Source organism: Ixodes scapularis, unplaced genomic scaffold, assembly GCF_016920785.2.
Source record: "Ixodes scapularis isolate PalLabHiFi unplaced genomic scaffold, ASM1692078v2 PGA_scaffold0__279_contigs__length_252992795, whole genome shotgun sequence".
Lineage (NCBI taxonomy): Eukaryota > Metazoa > Arthropoda > Arachnida > Ixodida > Ixodidae > Ixodes > Ixodes scapularis.
This window is the reverse complement of record NW_024609835.1, coordinates 55,251,758-55,276,170: the sequence shown is the minus strand read 5'-3', so window position 1 is coordinate 55,276,170 and position 24,413 is coordinate 55,251,758. Positions and strand designations below refer to the sequence as shown.

General features: G+C 47.5%; 1 protein-coding gene across 1 annotated transcript; it reads right to left on the bottom strand.

Moving 5' to 3' along the window:
* Positions 1-20,483: 20,483 nt before the first annotated feature.
* LOC121834747 lies at positions 20,484-21,199 on the bottom strand. Its single transcript, XM_042288503.1, has one exon. It carries the CDS (start codon positions 21,184-21,186, stop codon positions 20,638-20,640), a length of 549 nt encoding a protein of 182 aa, XP_042144437.1. The 5' UTR covers positions 21,187-21,199; the 3' UTR covers positions 20,484-20,637.
* Positions 21,200-24,413: the final 3,214 nt, after the last annotated feature.

Genomic DNA, 24,413 nt, shown 5'->3' with positions numbered 1-24,413 from the left:
TATGTGAACGGCGCAGCTAAATGTTTCGAGGTTCGAGGTTCTCAGATAAAACTGAGAACCTCAAACCGTGGACATAGCCGAGATTTCACCAAGGTGATTTGCACAGCCGGCGATGTCACACCAAAGCAGGCACGTTGTTAATTTTTCTTTCATTTATTTCGTATAGACTGCGCAACATGTACGTCAGATATTAAAAATGACAAATATATAATTCTATAATAAAATACATTTTCAAACACGTAAAAGCACGTTATAGAGAAACATTTACGGATCATTTACCAACAAATACCTATTTGCGGAACCTCGAAAAATATATCCAAAGGTGCGTCTTCTAACGCAGCTTACGAATATGCATAAACAATGTTTGCTTAGCCATTTTTGTAGTTTTCTCCTTAATTCAGAATTGTAAATAATTTCTCTAAAAGAAGCAAAATGGCACGTCAATATTTAAAAAAAAACTCCAACTTTTATTTTTTCTAAACTCTCCTTAAGTCCTTGCAGTAATTTGAACTAACGTTTGATGGCAAAATATTGAGTAGCATATGACCTCCAAATGAGAAATCCAACAACAAACCATTGTTAAATTGAGCTAGCTTATCTCCGTTATAGGGTTTTTGCCGCACGACGTTGGTTCTAAAGAGATATTCTCTACCACCTGGCAAAGTCTCTAGAACCGGCGGCGTCACTAGGGTAGGACGGACCGCCCCGGGTGCAGCGCTCAGGAGGCTGCTGTTGGGCAGTGAAACCGGGGAGGCGGGGGGTCACGACAGGCCTCGAGACAGCGGGGGTTTTGCGACTGCGGGTTACGAGGAGGGGGGGGGGGGGGGGGTAGTGGCGGGCCATGAGAGGCGTGGGGGGTGGAGCGGTGCGGCTGTGGGCTACGAGGGGGGGAAGGGGGGGGGGGGGGTAATGGCGGGCCACGAGAGGGGGGGGGGGGTGCGGCTGCGGGCTACGAGGGGGAAGGGGGGGGGTGTAATGGCGGACCACGAGAGGGGGGATCGGGTGTTGTGGTGGGACACCGCCTGGGGTGCCACTGTGTACAGCGTTGCTGCACTATTGCAGAGTGTAGAAAGTCATCCTAACTTAAAACTAAGGGATTAAGAAGAATAAGGAAAAAGCAGACAACCCAACTTGAAACTGAAGAACAGCTGAGTTTATTCGACTATACCAAAAAACAAGGAAAGATCAACAAAACAGAACATGACGTCACGAAGATTTGACCAGACGTGGCTTGACAGGCTAAATCCCTACAGCACTAGACACGCTTCCGACAAAGAGCACCCGCCGCCAAGCACCCGAAAAGATAATGTCCGTCAAGGCAACGAGAACCGACCAACTTCCTAACTTCAGGGTTATGATGTTTCCTAACCATCTAGTTTCCGTGCGTTGATATCCCAGAAACGCATACTTTCCCGAGCTTTGTTATATTTCTGTTTCCTCTTGTTGCCTCCTAAGCCTCGCCCCCCCCCCCCCTCTCATTTACTGAGGGGTGTCGGAAACTCCACTGCTGCCGGCAGTTGCGAAAGGTATGAGTGGGAGATTGCCTTGAAACTCAGCGAGCACACAAGCAAGGCCAGTAACTACGTAAACAAAGCGAGGAAAGTCTTCTTTGACATGCTCTCTAAATGCTAATATAAGAATTTCTGAGTGCCTATCTCCAGGCTTCAAATGTTTGGTTAGCGTGGTAAAACCAAAACAGCAACAAAACGGCTTTGTGGTTACCGACTTCTATCTGTATTCCTTGTACTTTACGTTACACGTCGATACTTCGAAATGGTAATCCGATGATGATTTGTTATCCACCTCACAATGTTGAACACCAAGATACCGACTCCCCAGATAGTACTGGCATCGCTTTGTTTACGTGATGACTTACCTTCCTTGTAAGGCATCTGCCATACATACAGTTCGCAATTGCCGGCAGTAGCGGCGTCTGCCGACACTCCTTAGCAAAAAAAGAGGGTGGGAAGGGGAATGGGGGGGGGGGGGGGGTCTTTAGGGAGGCAACACAAGGAGGCAGAAAAATGAAACACAACCTAGGACATTATGACTGTCTGAGAAGGGAACGCACAGAAACGAGCTGGTTAGGATACGGCATAATCTAACACCCTGAGATTAGGAAGTAGATCGGTTCTCGTAGCCCTGACGGACATTATCTTTGCAGGTGCTTGTCGGCGGATACTCGTTGTGGAAAGCGTGTCTTGTGTTGTAGGAAGTTAGCCTGTCGAGCCATTTCTAATCAAATCGTCGCGATTTCAAGTGGTTTTTTTTTTTAATCTTTTCTAGTTTTAGTGCGGTCCAATAAACTCAGCTGTGCTTGAAATTTTGTGTTGTGTTGTGCGTCTTTCTTTTATTCTTTATAGTCCCGTGATTTTAAGTCATGACGACTTTCTACGTTCTGTAATAGTGCAACATCGTTGGACACGCTTTGTCGATTCTAGAGAAGATTTCCTTTGAGCCGACGTCGTGTGGCAAAGCCTCTGAAACGAGTTCAATTAGAGTGAAGATTTGTTGTCGCTTTCCTCAATTGGGGGTCATACGCTACTCAATTTTTCGACATCCCAAGTTAGTTAAAGTTACTGCAAGGAGTTAAGGAAAGCTTAAGATAAATATAGGATCTTTTTATAAATATTGACGGGCAATTTTGATTACGTTTAAAGTAATTACTTAACTTTTTGAGTTAATAACAAAAATACAATGATGACTAAGCAAATATATTTTTATGTATTAGTAAGCTGCAATTCAAGACGTATATTTTGATTTTTTTGCGATCTTTTGCATACAGTGGTGTTTGATGGTACTTAATTTTTGAATGTCTCTAAAACGTGTTTTTTTTTCTACGCGTTTTGTAATTTTGTTTTACATAGAAACGCATAATTGCAATTTTTATTATCCCTTGCGCATGTTGTAAATTGTCAAAAAAAATAATATTTAACTACGTGCCTCCTTTGGTGTGACATTGGCTGCTGTGCAAATTACCATGCTGAAATCTCGGCAATGCCTCGATTTTTCAAATGTCTTGTCTCTGGGAAAGGTTTAGCTACGGCGTTCACATATACCTTAATTTACCTCCCAAGAAAATGGCTCTCATATATTTATTACAAAAATATAAAACAAATATGACCCGCGCAGCCATTGTACGGTCTGACGTGGAAACACCCCGTTGAGCCTGATAAACACATGGTGAAGACGGCACTCGCTTAGCTCTCGACGCTTAAAAATATATGTTCGAATTAAAGTCAAGCAACCTGTATATGAATACATTCAATATGATGAGATCTTGAAACTTTTGCCATACTTGTATTAAAATTAGTCACACGACAAACACAAAAAAGCTACTCTTCCTTCATAGAGTAAAGATTGGCTTCCAGATCCGGAAATTTTGCAAAATGAGAAGAGAGTGCGAGCGAGGTACCGATCGAAAAAAAACGGATATTTTTAACCGGCCTGAAAATAATTTCGCAATCCTCCTTTAAGCACCCGTTATATTTTTTTTGTTCTTTTTTTGTTTTATAGACATGCTTAAAACTCAACGCGCCTCATTTTCACAAGAAAATTCGCAAAAAAAAAGTAAGTTCAAAAAATCTAACAACTTCAGACCGGTTCCTTTTTCTTTTTTTACCTTTCTTCACCCTTTGCACTTCCGTTTTCTTCAGCCCAGAATTCTGACACTTTAAATGCATTCGACACTCCTGAGCGACGAGTCAAATCCAACTAGGGCTGTGGAGCCGTTGCATTGCACCTAGTTTCCTTCTTTATATGTGCGTTCATTTTGCACTAGCGAGTCCTAAGAGAATTCGCGCCGCCGGACGTAATGCTTGTTGTCGCTCGTGCGCTTCGTGTGAAAAGCGGAGGCGAGGCGAAGAAAAACGCCTCCTGCCTCCAAGTCCTCTTTCCCGGTTACTGGCAGGTATAGAACGAGTCACCTTGCCTGCGCCCGCTGGTTTCCGGTAATGGCTTTCTAAACTCGATTTGCTTTCGGTGGGGCTTCTCGATCAGCCTTTACGCAGTTGGCAGTTAAGGTTAGCGCAAGCAGCTCGGGATCGAGCTTGGTTGAAAACGACATTGTCTGCTCTGTCCTCAAAGTTATATCTGCCTTCACCTTGAGCAATCGCGTCCGATTGAAGATGAAGCTAGCTTTATTTGGGTGGTTAACACTATATGCGTACAATATATTGAGACAGTGCTAAAGCGTCACAATCGGACTTCATATATGGCTCGGCGTTTCAGGAGGAAACATTTCTTTGTCTTAAAACCACGACCCAAAGTTCAACCCAGAGTCCTTCAACACCCTAGTGGTCGCGAAACTTCTGCTTAATTCTATTAGCTTGGTACGAGATCACGCGCGGCGCTGTCGTCGACAAGGTGGAAGAGAGCCGCCAATGAAACCGGCTCCACTGGTAAGCTGGCAATCACGAAGTACTATTGGAATTCCGACTCCACTCTGAATTGGCCAACCCCTAGATCGCGGTGACGCGGCATCGCGCTGAGAGCGCTTCTTGTTAATGTAAGCGTCTTCAGCTCTCTCAGTCAAACAATAAAACTTACATTTTTGCAACATTCTCAAGGATAACATTTTTTTTTCGATTCATTTTTTTTTAATAATGACTTTTTAATACCGCCATCACACTGAAAAATCAGTGCCGCGCGTAACGACATCAAGTAGAAGCATTGAGTACCGATGTGCTCAACTGCATCACTTTTTTTCGCTTACGAAAGTATTATTTTGTTAGTAAATAAGCGACGACAGTTCATTTCAAGGTTGTGCTTCCAGAAAGTTTTAAAGAATGACCGGTGCTCACATACAGTGATCACTAATAGACGTAACAATGTCAGTGTAGAAGAACTTTTTCTTTAGCTACCTGTAATTGCGAATTTGAGTGGAGTGGCCAAACAACAATACCTCCCCCCCCCCATTTCTTGAGGACAGTGGCGCCCCTGGCGGCAGAATGTGCCCCTCTAACAAAACCTTGGCCCATGTTTCGTGACCACTAGTTTATTGAAAGGCTCTAGTTTCAGTTTTGGTAGCAACGTTTTTGACAGCTGAGTCAGCAACTATTAAAATTTTATGGATCATGTAACAGTGCAATTTACCCTGTAGTTCTGACGTCACTGCTCTTGACAAGCCGCTGCCAGGAGTGTTTCTATGGGCGAAAGCATGGGACAGGATTTCGATCAGAAAGATCAAGTGTTAAAAAATTGCACGTTGGAATTAAACGTCTAAAAGAAAAGATGTAGGAAGCCTAGATTTCACACTTTCACGCACAAGAGATGTTTGTTGGGAATCAGCTATTTATGAAATATTTGTGACGGCGAATTTCGCTCTTCGAGACGTCTCGAGATGTCTTTTGTATACGAAGAAAGCACACGGAATGACTGAAGTATGACGTCTGCAACAGTTTAGATTGTTTGCATAATGAAACGATTCTGATATTTTATTTATTTTATTTATAAGCATCAGGCATATAAAGAAACTTATAAAAAACGTATTTGAGCGCGATATGGGATACAGTCTGGTGAAAATGATCGCATGTAAGGAGATCTGCAAAAATAGAGCGAGAGTAGCATATCTTTAGAACATGATATTAAAGCAGAGTCAGGCCCTCTTTTTAATTTTGCAGTTGGCGTGCATTGTAATGACGGAGCAATTGTATTGATGATAACATGAACCGTTCGAAATCCCAAACTTTGTTTTTCAGGCTCGCAAAATGGGTGTGTGTTTTGTAGCTTCATTGTAATCATCACACTGAGAAACAATCCTTCGTATTCTTCCGTTTTCAGGACACTCAATATATCAATAAGCTGGATAATAACATCCGGTAAGTTATATATCTGTTACGGACAGTTTGTTTGATTACTCAAATGTGCACGGAAGCAACACCTCTGCCGACAGAACTCCTTGACACGTGTGCTGGCCTGCACTTTGATGTTGATACAATTCACGTCGTCGTCGTACGTGATTCAGGTCTACCGTGCTTCCACCCGCATCAAATATTGCAGAGGCCTCCATGTGCTGGCGTTCGCGCGCTTGCGCTCCTCGATCGTCGATCAAAGCTGTGAACGGACACTCTCGTTTCCGAAATACTAATGATAGTCCAACCCGAGAAGTGAAGTTTCGTGGATCTTTACCGACTTCATTTAACTCAGTCGCGTACTTCCTCAGCAAGAACCACTGAACCCGCAAAGCCATCGTGTAGTTTCTAGGAAGACAACAGTGGTTGCGAAACTTGATTGAGGGTTTGTAGCATCGTTTTATGGTACTGAGACGAGAGAAAAAGTCTTCGTAGTTAGATATTGAGAAGAAGCGGTGCTTCAAAGAAGTTATTTACTTTTCTATCGATTTTCAACTTCACGTCAGGCCCACATGCATTTGTTTATAACAAGAGCCCTAGCAGCGGTTTCTTTTGGAGCACAGCACCATGCTGGGACGTCACTACTTTCGGGCTTAATTACAAGCTAGCTTCAATTTCACCGTGAGCACGAATAGATCGTTCTAAAATAGCCTGCCTCCATTTTTTTATATCTAGACATGATGCAGTAGATCTGGCACTCATCCGCTGCCTAGGAGAAAACGTACTGCCAACAATTGTCACGTTTAGGGAAGGCAGACCGGGACGAGGGTGCTACAAATGGACGATCCTTGATTTCAGAGTCCACAGTGCACTTGTAAACCATATATTAATGTTTTTGGCAGTCTATATTGTATCATGCACTGTTTCTTTGTGGCAGATCCAAAATCAAACGTCAATAATACTACCCTTAAATATATCACTCTGCCTTTCACGTTCAAATCAAACGATGAAGACGCTCAGGCAACAATCCCATCCTCATTTTATAGAAAAACAAATTACAAAGCAACGCAAAACGGGCACTATTACACAGTATCTTAAAACGACGGTAAGCTGGCGTGGGGTGTCTATAGATCAGTCTTTATATAAAAACTATTCCCGAAGAATTTACAGAGCGACCTGGCTTGCTGGGGATGGGCAACTTCTCTAGATGAAAGAAAGGCGATATATTTTCCACCTCGAAGACCCTTCACTTCGGCAGAATGTGTCCATATCTGTGCTTACTTTCAAGATTGCTCACAATCAAGTATCTGCTCCTCCAAATATCAGATGCAGCCTTATTTGTTTAAGTATGGACTCAGCGTTATAATGAAAGCAAGTGCTGCGTCTGTGGAATCTGTGCTCAACGGTAACTTAGATCCAACATTGGGCATTTCGCGGTAAAAGTGATGCCTAAAACATGGCGACAGCCAATGTTTCTCAATTATGTTTTGTAAAAACTGCTGTCTGCACAGGCGTCGTGCAGTCTGCACAGGCTTCTTTTCTACCACGTGTTCCACTTCATTTGTGTTCATTGATGCTCCAGCTTTTTTTAGTGCCGAGTGGACATTTATTTCAACATGTTCTTAACCATTCACCGGGGTTTTTGCTTCATCTGTATTGAAAGAGAAATTGACAATCAATTATGGGCATTTAAAAAACAAATTTTAACATATGCAAACTTTTTTTTTGCGAGCAAAAAAAAAATAATCTTCTAGCAACCTTTCCAAAATCTGGATTTATTGATTTGATGGGGTTGAGCTGTCAGTGAAGAAAAAAGAAAGCTTCAGTGCAGAAGGAAAGCCGACTTTTTGTTCATACAAGCGGCTTGGTCGGGAAGCAGGCAGGCAGGCAGACCGGCAGACGTCAGTCCAATTAGTTCCACTACTCAGCAAAGCTGCTGGAAAGGACAAACTTAGGAAGACACCCTTTCTTCTCCACGTCGCTCGTATCATTGTACGCAACCAAGCGCCTGTTTGTTCAGGCTGGGTCTTTTTCTTTCTTTCTTTTTCTTCTTTTTCGTGTTACCCAGTAGCTCTTTCTCTTTTCCAGAATTAACGGACACTGTTGAAAGGCCAACTTCTTGAATGGCTCTTTGAGGGTGAAAGATCTTTCTGTTTGCACCCTCCTTTTTTATGACCTAGCATCGTCTATTCACTCAGTCCTTAACAAAAAGTACGGGGCAGTAATGTCCACAACTTGTTTTTGCTTTATTTTTATTTTTCCTCCTTAGTTTCGAAAGCCCGTTAAATTAAAAGGCGAGTTCTTTTCGGAAAAAAGAAGCTCCGTAGAAAATACACTTCAAGGATTCAAGTAGGATCCCAAATTGACCTCCTTTCTTGTCTTCCTTTCCTACTTCCCGCCTATAAACAAGATGACAACAAAAAAAAACTCGCGAAGCGTGAAGCCTTAATCCCTCCTTTAGAAATTTCTTCCGAGGAGTTTTCTGTCGACGAAAAAAGAGCAAGAAATGTGAACAGCGTATTCAAGGCTTACTACCCAATTTGTCGTCTAGGTATTTGGATGTTGTTTTGTACTTTCCCCCGAGGAAGGAACGAAGTAATTTGAAAATAACGGGATAAACAGGAACCACCGTGTCCCTATTTGTTCCGCGAAGCCCTCTGCTTGCCCTGGTCCCAAGTTCGGCGGAACGGAAGAGGCCTTGTACGTATCGAAACCTTCCCTCGACTTCCCCTCCGGTGCCTTTCCTGTCTCCATTGTCGGTAGTTTTCTGCAGCTCCGTAGAGTACTCTTTGACTGCGCGTAAGACATGAGCAAAATTGTTTCTGCGTTTCCCTCTTTCAATCCTTCGAGCAACCAGCACTTTTCTCACTCTCCTCCTTTTTGGCCTTGCTGGCCTTGTGATCTTTGCAGTGTCACGTTTAAAGCCAACAGCGTAATCCGACTTTCGTTGCTGCTTCGCCGACTGGTGATTCCTTGCTGTTCTCGTCATACGAGCGCATCTGTTGCGACGAGACTTCTGGACTGTTCGATCTGTTTTCCCGAACAGTTCTTGTGACCTTCTGGAGTCGCTACCAATTGTCCGCGCATTGATTTTTTTTCCTCCGCGTCTGAATTTGTTTTCTCGTCCATCTATCGAACTTCGTTTTTTTCCGAGTTCCAAGATGTTCATTCTTGGAATGTTTTCAAACGTTATGACTTTGCTTGGTTGTGATGGCGGCACTGGATGGTACTTTTTATCTAGTGATATTGTATCCGAGTAGTTTTGTATATTTTCTGAAAATATTCGTGCGTTATTAGTCGCGAAAATTTTTATCAAGGGAATAAAAATCTGACTACAATGAATATATAGGGTTCGTTCTGTCTTTCAGAACAATGAAGACTTTGTACAGCTTAAATGCCTGTTTGTGTTTGTTTCTTTTCCAAGCCTATAACGAGGCGTATTTAGACTCCTGCATTTTGGCCGTTCACTCCTATTATGACGGTGTAATACTAAGAGCGTTAAGGTAAAAACTAAGAATTTTGAAAAATATGTTTTTTTATATATAACATTACTTTTCTTTCTGTTGCTTGGGGCCTTAACTCACAATTCGTACGAACGTGATTCATGTGGATCTCATTTAATAAGCTTGGGCCCTTTCGGGGTTCGCCGTTACTTAGAAGATTCAGAAGACCCATAAGCCAGCGCCTGCAAAGGCAAAAGCACTCAGGCACACAAACAAACACACCATGGTCTGTTAATCCTTAGGTATATGTATAGAAAATTGTGTGCTCAAGTGTTTCATTCAGTACCAGCATACACTTTCTTAAAATCATATTTTATGTCCTGCCCTAAATTTTTTACATTTTTTTTTAATGTGCAGCCCTAAAGGGATGGTGAACCAAAATCTGGATTTCAGAAAACAATGCAGGAGGAGTAGGCGGGAATCTGGAATCCCTAAAACAACACTCGCAAGGTGATATTTCGAATGGACGGCCGTATTTTCGTAAAAAGGGCTCGAGACTTAAAGAGGCCGACGAGGCACGTGACGTAAACATATCTCGTTTCCTCCTCTTTTCGCTTCGCCCCCTCAAGGCGGCGAGGCTGAGGAGACGTGAAGCTGTTTCCCTCCCTCTCGACTCTTCTCGGACAAACAAGACGCTTTTTAGCAAAAAAATTAGAAAAATACGGTCATCCGTTCAAGATATCGTTGCATTAATCAGGGTTGGGCAGAAATACTCGAAAATGTATTTGGAAGTACAAATACTGGGATCCATTAAAATAGTAGCTAAAATACTGATACTGAAATATATCTGTAAACGTTTATCAGCGATACGTATCGGGAATACATTTTAAACAGAGGCAAAAATTAATTGGAAATACAAATACAGGAATATATTTTAGGAAGGGCCGAAATACAAATACATAAATACTGATACTGCAATACATTTTTTTTAATTTGTTTGAGACGCCAAATAAAATGAAGCTTGAAGTTGGAAATGGAAGTTTTTGATCGTGAAATTACTACCTTGAAGGTAGTAATTTCGGACGACGAGTAGTCTTCAGTGGGTTCAACAAAAAAAAAACGTTTCATCAAAGACTGACCGCGGTCCCTTCCCAGACATCCTGTCTCTCTGACGAGGGTTTCGAAAAGATATCGACCTCTTAATAAATTCCATGTCATCCTAAATCCCATCAAACTGTCACCATGCCCCTGTCCGATAAGGACGCCCCTGTCAACACTTATTACATGACGTCACGGTGGAATGAACTGGCAATCTTTGTCTGTAGGTGTGGCCTTGAACATGAAACTTTACCGCGCCGTTGTATGAAAGGGCAATAGGTACTTTCGTTGTAGGTTACCTCGTTGAAGATCATGCAGGCAGTGTCATTTGGAATTTTCGAGAATAGTGGAGCACCTAAAGCATCCCCGCATCCATCTCATCTTTTGTTACGGGAGATGAAACGATACGGTGGCATCCCTGTTGTGAAGGTCCTTCCTACCGAACCTCCACCACCGACACGTGGATTGCAGTCCTAAAGGTTTGTCTTGCATACTCCAGATAGAGACATCGTGGATTGCGACCTGATATTGCCGGCACGAGTGCGAGCTCTCCGAGAAACAGAGCGCTAGAGACGAGTCGCAGGTCTACGAAGTCTGGGTCGGCATAGCAAGGCCACGTCAGACCTCCGCCCCGGGTTTTGGATCACCAGAGCACCGGGTCACTTTCACGTCGACTGAAGACGTACCCTTGAGCCGTGCAATATTACGGGCGCAGCCGCAGACGCATTCGAATATGCGTTGAACTTCACTGCGTGAGTCATCCTACTATTTCAAGCTAACCACCGCCCGGCTCGTGCTGCAACGGACTGTGACTCAGCTTTTCCCGCTGGCTGTACTGTGTACGCTAAGGCAAGAAAGACGGTTAGCAGCGGGCTTTGGATCCTAGCAAACAATGACTCAAGAAACCCCTACCTAAGGACCTGCAGCACAAGATGCTCTGACTCCACTCCTGGCACGCCGCCTGGTTCGAGTTCCCGACGATACGCAACACTTCTCAGAGGAGAGAAGATGACGCATAGAAACATAGATTGCAGAATCGGAAGGAACTTTGGTCAGCATGGTAACAATGCCCCAGCATCTCCTTGACCCTAATGTCCTCAGAAGTAAAAAAGAAAAAAAGATGCGTTCAGATTTGTATTTTTTTTTTTTGAGGGGGGGGGGGGGGGGGGCGGGAGGGGGCTGTATCTTTTAAGAAATGTAACGAAGCACATTTCACCCTAATTGTATCGCGATACAAAAAAACATTCAAAATGTGTTTTGATACAGGAGTAGAGATACTGGTGAAAAGAAGGTATCGCAAAACAGAAATGCAGATACGAAATGTATTTCTGAAAAACTATCGCGATACATTTGTATCACGATACTTCCCAACCCTGGTATTAAGTATTAATGATGTTTTGGTGTTCGTAGCATCCCGTTGCACGCTTCTGCCGCCCTGTTTTGTGAAATCTAGATTTTGGTTCAGCATCCCTTTAAATAAATACAAACTATATTGAAATTAAAACACACCCATAACTTTCTGTAGTTATTTTTTTTCTGACTAAGCGTTTCATTTTATTATAAGAACTTCTAAAGAGGCCATCGTATTAAGAGACGCACTCGTATCACCCATTTAGATTTCATGTGGGTTCATCATGAACAGCCTTAGCAGCTTTCGTTTAAAGTGTCATGAAAACGTCGATATTTAAACTCACTATTTCGCAAACACTTTTAAGAAATTATGACTTTCTAATGCAAATACGATTTTTTTGCAATAAACAGCACTTGCCGTAGTTTCACAATAATCTACATAGTTACTTTGAAGACCAAGTAACGAGTAACAGTATTTCGTAACTTTTAACGAGTAACGTGTACAACGCCGTTTAAACAGCCTCATTTCAATTCTAACCTGAGTAAGCGTCTGTTGCAACAAAGACCTATGGACAACCCGGAAAAACACTAAACAGTATGGCAGTAAAGTGACGTTTATCGCTGAGCACGCCAGCCGAACTCTACAGCTGGGAATCTCCTTAACCAATTGAGCGCAATAAGGTTCGTCGATTGAACCTTCTAGAGTCGTTCACAGACCGAATGGAAACCTGGAAGTTGCCAATACGGAAAAGCACAGAACCCATTGTCGAATTAGAAATTTAGAAGCAGAAAGAACAAAAGAGAGAGGTGAATATCAGATTCAGCAGCTCTTCCAGCAGCACAACACAGCTGTTCTTTCGAGCGCGTCTGTAGAATGACTCATCAGCGTCGTCGGAGATGTGGTTTCAAGAAAGCGGAGAAACATAATTCATAAAAGCTTCGAGAGGCAGCTTCTGCATAAATGCAACGCAACGTAGATGCAAAGCAGCTGTGTACGTGGTCGTCAAAGTAACTAGAAAAATACTTGATTACTTTTGAGGTAAAGTAGCGAGTTCCTTTTGAGCATCGGTAAACGAGTTACTTAGTTACTTTTTAAGCTAGTAACGAGTAACAGTATTTAGTTACTTTTATATCTCCAGAGAAATACAAAATCCCAGATCAGTGGAACCGGCCGAACGTGAAAGAAATGGATCGCTGCGCGATATTCACGTTCACGAATCCAAATAATTCTACATCTATCACAGCAGAGGATTACAAATGAAACGTGATCCCCTGGACCGTGTTCGCCCTTTCCGATATCGAATCAGTGCCCATCGAGCCCGTAAAAACCCTGTTTCTTTTGCACTTTTTTGATGCCAACGTCTATAGGGGAGTTCCGGAAACGGGGAGTGATGCAATTCGACATGTCGAACTTCAGGTGTGTGCATGCAGCTGTGAGAAATAGAGAAAGCTTGTCTCAGTAGCGCTTGAATTTAGTGGCAAGCAATGTCCTGTTAAGGCCCGTTCAATGTTGGTCGCCTCTGTTACAAACGTTTCGACGGTGGTCGACGGGTTGCGGACGAGGCCTCCGAAGATGTCATCTCGTACTCCTCGCATCAGGATCCGCAACTTTTTTTCGTCGGTGGCTTGAGGGTGGGCGCGAGTGACCAAGCGCAGGACATCCTCGACGAAACTGGTGATGGTCTCGTTTGAGCCCTGGGTCCTCATTCGAAGAAGGTCCTCGGCCCTCTCCCGTCGATACTGGTTAGTGAAAGTTGGCCTCAGCCCATTCTTGCAGGCGGTCCACGAGATCAACGAAGTCTCCCGATTCTCGAACCAGTGCCTGGCCGTTCCTTCGAGCGCGAAGTAAAGGTTCTGCAGGCGCTTTTCGTCCGTCCATCGGTTGTGCTGGGCCACCCGCTCGTACTGTTGAAGCCAGTCCTCGACGTCTTCGTGGGCGTCCCCGTGGAATGGCGTCGGAGTCCGGGGTGCGACGGGCAGGTAGATGAAGGCAGAAGCGGCCGGGGTCTGCGACTGGTTGGCCATCGTCGTCTTCTTCGGGTTGGGCTTGTGCAGTAGCGAACCGTATTCAGGATCCTCTCCCTTGATGCGCCGGCTGGTCCGAGTTTCGGGTTCCGCAGGGAGTGGTCTCCTCACTGGGCTTGGAACCGGACTTGCACTGCGGGCTCTTGGAGAGGAACGCTGCACGGGCATGCGGTACCCCGCACCTCCACCAAAATGTCACGGGTGGTGACCAAAAAGCAATCACTAAACAGGAAGAAATAAACGTTTAATGTGGCGAACTTGTGCCAAAAATAAAAGGGGTACAAACGATAATAACAGAGCGTCGCGGGCGTCGAAGTCGGCGAAGCAGCAGAGTCGAACGCTGGGGCGAAACTGACTCCGCTTTCCTTGCGGAGCCCCTTATGTACCCTCGTGGGTTCCTGGATTATTCGGCGTAGAACTTTCGGTGCGTATAGCAATCGGAACACGATCAGGCAAGAATTCTCGAACTTACGAGAAGCCCAAGTTTAAAGAATGAATAAAAGGACAGTCCGCTGACTGGAATCGAACCTATACCTTCCGCGTGAAAGTCAAGCGCGATAACCACTGGGCCACGCGCGCGCTCGCTCGCCCACGCGCGTGGCATTAATATAAAGTGTCCTATGTAAACTCCCTAGAAACCTACGAGAAGTAGAAGCTATCTGCAGCTAAACAAAACTCTGCAGCGACCGAAAACAAATTTTCACTTGGAACTGCAGTTTTCACATTCTTACATGGAAGCGTCCAGGGATAGACAGCATATCAAGTGATAACATCTAAAGTAGACATTTACGACAGTTTACGTATTTCGTATTTAACTTCGTATTACAGAAGGTGTTAATTGATTACATTACAACAAGAAGAAATAAACGTTTAATGTGGCGAACTTGTGCCAAAAAAATAAAAGGGTACAAAAAATAATAACAGAGCGTCGCGGGCGTCGAAGTCGGCGTAGCAGCAGAGTCGGACGCTGGGGCGAAACTGGCTCCGGCTTGCCCGCGGAGCCGCTTTTGTACACCCGTTGGCTTCTGGAGCATTCGACGTAGAAGGTTCGACGCGTAGAACATTCTGACCTCGAATCAGCTAGACGGTTCTCGATTTCACCAGAACATCACATTACAGTGTTAACAAAAATGCATAGCCGCGGCCAGGAATCGAACCCTGGCCCTTCGCGTGGGAGGCAAGCGCGATAACCGTTAGGCTACGGCCGCGCTGCCTACTTGGCGCGCGGCATTACTCTCCCCTTAAAAAGTGCATCGCCCCGATGCATCCCAAAACAAAACAAAGCACATAAAAAGAACGGCAAACTAAAGAGTCACTTGAAACACATAAGATCCACAGTCCTATCGAGCGTAGTACGGCTTCAGGCGCACGACGTGGACGACTTCAGGTCGTGGTGGGCGGCGTGATGATGTTCTTGTTCCGTCGAGCATCACCTCGTAGTTCAGCTCGCCGAGGCGACGAAGTACCTTGTATGGTCCAAAGTACCGTTTCAGCAGTTTCTCACTGAGGCCGCGGCGACGGATGGGCGTCCACACCCACACCCTGTCTCCGGGCTGGAAGTGAACGTCCCTGTGACGAAGGTTGTAGCGGCCTGCGTGGACGCGTTGCTGGTCTTGAATCATGAGTCGGGCGAGCTGGCGGACTTCTTCGGCGCGTTGAGCAACCGCTTGGGCGTCGTCGCTCTCATTGTCAGATGGCTCATGGGGCAGCATTGCGTCCAGCATGGTCGTTACCTTCCGACCATGTACCAGCTGGAAAGGTGTGAATCCAGTGGTCTCTTGAACCGCCGTATTGTAGGCGAACGTGACGTAGGGCAACACCTCGTCCCACGTCTTGTGCTCTACGTAGACGTACATAGAGATCATATCGGCGATCGTCTTGTTGAGTCGCTCGGTCAGCCCGTTGGTCTGCGGGTGGTATGCAGTGGTTCGACGATGGCCGGTGCCACTGAGACGATCTCTTGCGTCAGCTGGGCCATGAACGAAGATCCGCGATCTGTAATCAGAACTTCGGGAGCGCCGTGCCGGAGGACGATGGACTCGATGAAAAACTTAGCGACTTCCACAGCACTCCCTGAAGGAAGAGCTTTCGTTTCGGCGTGCCGCGTGAGATAATCTGTGGCGACGATGATCCAGCGGCTCCCCGACATCGAAGGCGGAAAAGGACCAAGTAGATCCATTCCGATTTGCTGGAAGGGTGTAGTTGGAGCAGAAATGGGCTGCAGAAGTCCGGCCGGCCTCGTCGGCGGTTTCTTGCGTCGCTGGCACTCGTGGCATGATCGTGTGTATAGGTGGACGGTCTTGGGGAGCTTCGGCCAGTAATACTTTTCACGAATACGGGCCAGTGTCCGGCTGTAACCAAGGTGTCCGGATGTCGGGTCGTCGTGGCAGGCTTGGAAGATCTCCTCTTGAAGGTCACTCGGGATTACCAGCAACCACGGTGTGTTGTTGTCGCCGAGGTTCTCTTTGTAGAGTACACCTTGTCGGATGGCGAAGGTCGGCAGTACTCGTGAGAAGACACGTGGCACGGTACTCCTGCCCCCTTCCAGGTGCTCGATTAATGCGCGCAGCTCAGGATCGTCCCGTTGACGTCGTGCCATATCGTCGGTGTTCACTGCTCCTAAAAAGCACTCGTCGTCATTGTCGTCGCTGCAGCCGGAAGGAGTTTCGACGGGGGCTCTGGACAGGCAGTCGGCGTCGCTGTGCTTGCGGCCTGACTTATAGACCACTGTCATGTTGAACTCTTGTAGTCGAAGACTCCATCGAGCGAGGCGTCCTGACGGGTCCTTCAGGTTCGCGAGCCAGCAGAGCGAGTGGTGGTCCGTGACTACACGGAACGGGCTCCCGTACAAGTACGGACGAAACTTCGTTATTGCCCAGACGACCGCAAGGCATTCTTTCTCAGTCGTGGAGTAATTTTTCTCCGCCTTGGACAATGTCCGACTTGCGTAGGCGATGACTCGCTCGATGCCTTCTTGCACTTGGACTAGTACTGCGCCCAGTCCCGCGTTACTTGCGTCCGTGTGAATTTCTGTTTCCGCATCCTGGTCGAACTGTCCAAGCACAGGAGGAGTCTGGAGTCGTCGTTTCAGTTCGTCGAATGCCTGCTGTTGCTCCTCGGCCCATTCGAACTTCTCGGCGTCCTTCGTGAGATTCGTAAGTGGTGCGGAAATCCTTGCGAAATCCCGAACGAAGCGTCGATAATAGGCACAAAGTCCAAGGAATCTTCGCACGGCCTTCTTATCTGTCGGCGCTGGAAATGCCGCGACGGCGCGAGTCTTCTCGGGGTCTGGGCGGACGCCTTCGTTACTAACCACGTGGCCAAGGAACTTCAGTTCGTCATAGGCGAACCGGCACTTTGACGGCTTGAGTGTGAGTCCGGCGGCCTGAATGGCTTGAAGAACAGCTCGGAGTCGTCTCAAGTGCTCGTCGAAGTCAGCTGAAAATACTACGACGTCGTCAAGGTAGACGAGACAACTCTGCCACTTCAGCCCTGCCAGTACGGTGTCCAGGACACGCTGGAAAGTTGCTGGCGCCGTGCATAGTCCGAAGGGCATCACCTTGAACTCGTACAGTCCATCCGGCGTGACGAAGATTGTCTTCTCTCGGTCCCGTTCGTCGACCTCGATTTGCCAGTAGCCGCTCTTCAGGTCCATCGATGAAAAGTATCAAGAGCGGCGCAGCCGGTCTAGGGTATCGTCGATGCGGGGGAGTGGGTAGACGTCTTTCTTCGTAACCGTGTTGAGCTGCCGGTAGTCCACGCAGAACCGAAGAGTTCCGTCCTTTTTCTTAACCAGCACGACTGGAGAGGCCCCTGGACTGCTTGAAGGTTGAATTATGTCGTCATTCAGCATCTCTTGAACTTGCTGATGGATCACCTCCCTTTCCTTAGCGGAGACTGTACGGCGATCGATGCACAGGGCGCGCGTTGTCCTCGGTAATGATGCGGTGTTTCGCGACGGCGGTTTGGCGCACCCTCGACGACGTCGCGAAGCAGACACTGTATTCGGCGAGGAGGTCACTTAGCTGCCGTCGTTTCGGGCTCGGAAGCTTAGGGTCAGTGTCGAGCTGCGCTGGCGACGGACTGTCTTGCTGAGGTGGCGAGGTTTCGTCAGTAATCGTGGCGATTTCAGCGGCGTTTCGAAGTTCCTCGACGTGGCCCACGGCTGCACCTTTCGTGAGGTGTTGCGTTTCTTTTCGGAAGTTCGTCACGAGGACCACAGTCCGCCCATCCTGAAGTTCAGCTACTCCTCTTGCGACGCCTATTCCTCTTCCCAGGAGCAATTGAAGGTTGCCTTCTAGGACAACTTCGCTGCAGGCAGCTGTATCGGCCACGACGGGTACGACAACACTTGATCGTGGCGGCAGGTTCTCGTGGTCGGTGGCGACTCGGACGGCGGCTGACCCTGTTTGGGGTTTCTCCGAGGGCGGAACAGGCTTCCGCAGCGTCAGTCTGTTCTCACCCAGGTCAATGACGGCGCCGTATTCACACAGAAAGTCCATGCCAAGAATGACATCTCTGGAACAGTCTTGTAGAACGATGAACTTTACCGGACACGTCTCGCCGTGAATCTCGACGCGAGCAGTGCACCTTCCGACGAACGTGATGAGATGTCCTCCTGCGGTTCGTATTTGGGGTCCATCCCACGGCGTCATGACTTTGCGAAGGCAACGGGAGAGCCTCCCACCGAAGACTGAGTAGTCTGCTCCCGTGTCCACGAGTGCTGATGCGTTGTGGCCGTCGATGACGACGTTTGGGTTATTGGACACCGTTGCAGGGGCGTCGTTTTGGTCTCTGGTAGCGCTCGAGTGGGGGCCCTCCGACGTTTGTGGAGGATCTTGGCGTCGGTCGTCTTCGGCAACTCCACCTCCAGGGGTTGCCGCGCCTAGTTTTCCCGGCGAGGAGCGAGGGGTGACAGGCTTTCACGTCGGGGTCGGTGCATCGGTGAAGCTGGACGTCGTGGCGACGGCGACCGGAATTCTCGGCGGGACGCGGGCTCGGGGGACTGAGGTCGTCGCAGGTACTCGGCGATCTCCCGAGGTCGTTCACCATAACGAGGGCGCGGGCTGCGCGGGTGGAACCCGCGCAGCCCGAGTCGTCGGTATGGGCATCGGCGGTAGGTGTGGTCCGCTTCCCCGCAGTGGAAGCACAGAGGGCGTCGGTCGGGCGTTCGCCACACGTCGGTCTTCCGGGGTACGCGGGGCTCCGTGCAGGCGTACTAGACTTGATCGTCGTGGCGTCGGTTGTGCTGCGGCGCAGGAGAGTGACGTCGGGGCGGTGCGACATAGGCGCGAGTAGGAGGTGGTGGCCGTCGGGCCACTGCGGCGTAAGTTAGCGTGGGTTTTTCGGGGACTGCCCCGCTGATGGGAGCCTCTGGTTGGATGGCTCTCTGCACTTCTTCCCGCACGACCTCGGCGATGGAGATCGAGGCGGGGCGATCAGTGTCGGGTACAATTTTCCGGAGCTCTTCCCGGATGATGTCCCGGACAATTTCACGAAGGTTGTCAGCGCGGATGCGGCCCTCGTCGATCCGGGAAGATGCCAGCGTCGAAGCAACAGGCGTGTCGGGGAGTCGGTTGTAGTGGCTGGCTCGGGCTTACAGGGCACGCTCGATGTTCGTTGCCTCGGCGACAAAATCTACGACAGTCGTCGGAGGGCTGCGGACAAGGCCACCAAAGATGTTTTCTCTCACGCCCCGCATGAGGAATCGTAGCTTCTTCTCTTCTGTAGCCCGAGGGCCGGCGCGGGCGCTCAGGCGCAGGACGTCCTCTACGAAGCCGGTGCAACTCTCGTTGGGGCCCTGGGTTCTGGTTCGCAGTAGGGCCTCGGCTCTCTCTCGGCGGTGGTGGTTTATGAAGGTAGCCTTGAGGTCGGTCTTGAATATGTCCCACGACGTCAGGGAGGACTCATGATTCTCGTAACAGTGCTTTGCGGTCCCCTCGAGCGAAAAATAGACATTGTGCAGGCGCTGCTCGTCGGTCCAGCAATTGTAGCGGGCGACGCGTTCATACTGGTCAATCCAGTCTTCGACGTCTTCGTACTGCTCGCCGTGGAATGGAGCCGGTGTCCGAGGAGCGACGGGTAGGTAAACGACGCCAGGAGCGGTGGGGGTCTGCGACTGGTTGGCCATCGTCGGCTGCCTGGTCCTGGGTGGTAAAAGTCCGTATTCCCGGTGTAGCCCTTGGGTGCGGCGACTTGATCGAGTCTCGATCTGGTCTTCGTTGGGTCCTCGGGAGCTTGGGTTCGGACTTGTACTGCGGGAACTTGGAGGGCTGCGCTGCACGGACATGCGGTACCCCGCACCTCCAACAAAATGTCACGGGTGGTGACCAATAAGTAAGAAATAAACAGGAAGAAATAAACGTTTAATGTGGCGAACTTGTGCCAAAAAAATAAAAGGGTACAAAAAATAATAACAGAGCGTCGCGGGCGTCGAAGTCGGCGTAGCAGCAGAGTCGGACGCTGGGGCGAAACTGGCTCCGGCTTGCCCGCGGAGCCGCTTTTGTACACCCGTTGGCTTCTGGAGCATTCGACGTAGAAGGTTCGACGCGTAGAACATTCTGACCTCGAATCAGCTCGACGGTTCTCGATTTCACCACAACATCACATTACAGTGTTAACAAAAATGCATAGCCGCGGCCAGGAATCGAACCCTGGCCCTTCGCGTGGGAGGCAAGCGCGATAACCGTTAGGCTACGGCCGCTTTTTTTTTTTTTTTTTTTTTACATTTTATTTAAAACACACATTATTTACAGGGTTAAAAGCCTCACGGCACTGTCCGCTTGTTTGACCGTTTGACTCACATTAAAGGGCAGCGTAGGAACTTCGCAGGATTCAACCCCACACAGTACAGCTCCTTACGAATATTAGTGCACCCTTACAGGCCACTCTGCCATTTTCTACTGTACTCGCAATAAAGGGGCAACCTTCTAGCGCCTTTGCAAACGCGCTTTCCACGCTGTCCAGCATTCCAAGCCTGGTTGTTGCGTTACCTCTATAATCGAGTCGACATACATAAAACCCTCGACAAAGTGCCGCCAAGCTGGCTTTGCTCCTTCCACTACAAACAAGTGATCATTCCGCGAGTTCCATAAGGCATGCAATCCAAGAAGAGCGAGAACTTCCCAGGCTCTGCTTTTCAGACCTGAGCCGAACTCCAAGTATTTGACCTTTTTCCAGTCCATGTAGAGATCTGTCCGCAACACCGCTCGAAGCTCGGCCCAAAACAGCTCGGCATTCGTACAGTACAAGAATACGTGCTCCAGTGTTTCTGGAACCGGACAAAGTGCACAATTTGTAGACCAAGGTTCAAAAAACCCTTTTTTTACTAACCAAGTCTTCACAGGGAGTACCTCCCAATGCAGGCGGAGGAAAAAATTCTTTGACCCCATTTTAACTGGATAGCGTCGAAGACGCTGGAAAACATCAGACTTGCACACACCTTCTGCACTAATGCGATACAATGGAGGCGGCGTCATTGATTCTAGCGTATCCCAGTACAATCTTTTCCTTTTAACCTTCTCGAGATACTCCCTTGAAAACCTCGCTTCGAAAAACTGTATAGCATCCGCTATTTCTTTGTAAAATTTAAGCACGCGTGAACGGGCGACTCCTGTTGCACCTTCAAGCCAGAGATTCAAACATGCCCCTCCAAGTTCTCTGAATGCCGACAAAATGAAAGCGCTTTTATGATCCCTAAAGAACAAGAAGCGGTGCACTCGAAGCTTCAGCTCAACATTTACTAATCCGAGCCCGCCCTTCTTCTGACTTAAGAACAGGTTATTTCGTCGCATGCGCTCAAAATTTGACTCCCAGACAAAGGTTGCAAACAATCGATGCACTTTTGCAATGTCAAGAGATGCGCACGGCACCACTTGTGCCGTATACCATGCAGTCGGAAAGAAAACAGAGTTACAAATGCGTGCCCGATGCATTAACGAAATATATCTGCCGTTACAGTCTGCCGCTTTGAATTTAAGGCGATTTAAGTCCACTCCGCCTCGGCCCGTACTCAGCTGTTCGACGTCTAAACAAACTCCCAGATAACTAGACACCTTGGACGTCCACGGGATGCCAAGAAAGCGCTCTGGCTTCGTGTCCCAGCCACCTAGCCAGGCACCAGCCGACTTTTCCGGGTTCATTTGCGCACCGGAGACGTTGCAGAAGTTCCTAATATGCTGCACCACAGCCTTCACCTGAGTTGCCGACGAACACACCACTGCCACATCGTCGGCGTACGCCAGGAGTTTAAGTGAGCCTGAGGACAGCACCAAACCACTGATGCTCGCATCGCGAACAATTGCTCTGCAGAGTGGCTCCAGGTACAGTGCGAATAAGATTGGCGAGAGTGGACAGCCCTGCCTCACTGATCTGCTCACAGAAATGGGAGCGGTCTTGTTCCCGTTCACAATTAGACGCGTAGAGATATCGCGGTAGCACAGTTGCACATATCGCAGCAAGCGCGCACCAATCCCGCACGACTCCAGAAGAGAAAAAAGAAAAGAATGACACACTCTGTCAAAGGCTTTGCTCAGGTCAACCTGCAGCACTGCCAGCGGACACTGTAGCACCTCTGCCGTTTCGCACACTACACGCATTGCATGCAGGTTCGTTGCAATCGTTCTTCCTTTGATGCCGTAGGTCTGGTGGTCTCCAATGACGCTGCCAAGTCCTGACTCCAGCCGCTTCGCGAGAATCTTGGCCAGGATCTTGTAATCACAGGTTAACAGACTGATCGGTCGAAAGTGACCAACTCCAAGGGGTCCTGCGACGTTCTTCTTTGGAATTAGCACGGTAACTGCTTGACGCATCGAAGGCGGGAGCAGTCCCCGGCGCAGGATGTCGGCGAACACGTCCCGAAGAATCGGGGCCAGTTGCTTAGCGAAGGTTTTGTAAAAGAAGCTCCCAAGTCCGTCGACACCGGGTGATTTGCGAGGGGCCAACTCCTTGATGGCCCTCTCCACTTCAGCTGCCGTGATCTCTTGGTTGATTTTCTTTCTTATAGACTCTGAGACCTTTGGCAACAATCCTTTGTATATTTCAGATGTTTGCTCGTTTCCGTCCGCTGTAAACAGAGTGGTGTAAGCATTCACAAAGGCAGCCTCGATATCCTCTTGCCGCGTAACTGTGTCCTGGCCGACTTGTATAGGCTACGGCCGCGCTGCCTACTTGGCGCGCGGCAATACCAACAAATTGGAAGTTAAGATAGGATCCTATATACATATATTTTTTCACGTGAAAGTAAATTTGTCACATGGATGCTTAGACATCAAAATGCCGCTCTGTTATTGAGATGTAGCAAGACGGGTGCTCTTAGTAAATAAGCAATTTATATGTGCAATATACGTGTGCTCTTCAAAGCAGCACGTCACAAAATGGTAATTACGTGACCGCAAGTTGGTGCCCTGATCATCCAAATGAAACATGGCAGTAGGGCGGATCCCTGATGTCTGCAGCGCGGTGTTTCGCTGACAGTTATCCGCGCTTTCGATCGGCAACACAATTCAATACCGATTTTATCTTATCCATGTGTGTTGTATGTCAAGGGCATGACTCTTCCTTGGTCACAGGCAGACGTGAACTACTGGATTTTGCTTCGGGTAACCAACATTTTCCACTACAATCCTCTTCGATACTGTTAGGAGGGAGGGGGGGGGGGGCAAGTTTTTAAGTTGAAGCACTACAACTTCTTCACATATAATATATTTTGCTCTTATCCGTAGTTTATGCACTGCTGAGTACAAATGAGTGAAGGGCCGCCTTTTGGGAACGAATTAATTTAATACTTGTGCGGAAAAATAAGAAATGTTCCTGGCTTTCTGGAATTGTTTGTTTCTAGACAACATTAATTTTACCTGAAGTAGTTTTTTGGTAAATAAACTTTACTTTTATATTTGCCATAAACATTTGCCATAAACAGCCATAAACTTTATTGTCGTAGGATACAAACTCTATGTTTTATTTAGGCGTTGTGTTCATTTATTCGGAGAATTTCTTGCGTACAATTTGAAAGCTATGAGATGCAAAATTATTTTACATGTACTTTATTCCAGTGTTGTTTAAATACAGTTATTAAAATTATAATTTACATGTAATTTAAAATATTGGTCGAATTATTTTGTATTTTTGTTTTCATACATTTTGCAAGTATTAATGGACGAAGAGCGTGTTAGTGCGGGTCAAGATTGAAGAACGAACAAACATGTAGGACAAAGACAACACAACTACATCTTTCAAATATGTTGCCCATCGCTGGAACTGCGTGATACAGATACGGAAATCACCTGCATGGGAAGGTGCCAAATGACTAAAGATGTATTTAAGCAATTACTATTACGGAACATTGAATAAAATTGAAGCAAAGTCATGAATATCGGCGAAAGACTAAACATTTACATTGCCAGATTATGAAGGAAAACAAATTGTGCGGACGATCATGGGACGTGGTTCCAATGGACAGCGGCACCTGGGCGACGTTCTGATATTGTGTCATAATTCACTGAAAATTCCGGTAATGTCGCGTCGCGCGGTATCTAGGTAAACCTCAACCGATAAAACGCAGAACAGCTAGCACCAAGCCGTTTTCGCGAACTCGTTACACAAATTGCTTGATCCCATCAGCGTGTCCTCTTCCCACGGTAACCTTCTATTCAACATGCCGCTTCACGTTCACGCCCAGCATGATCTAGACGTTGAATTCGTTACA

Coding starts and splice junctions, on each gene's coding strand:
- LOC121834747 (XM_042288503.1), bottom strand. CDS start 21,186: ATGACGCCGCCTCCATTGTATCGCATTAGTGCAGAAGGTGTGTGCAAG.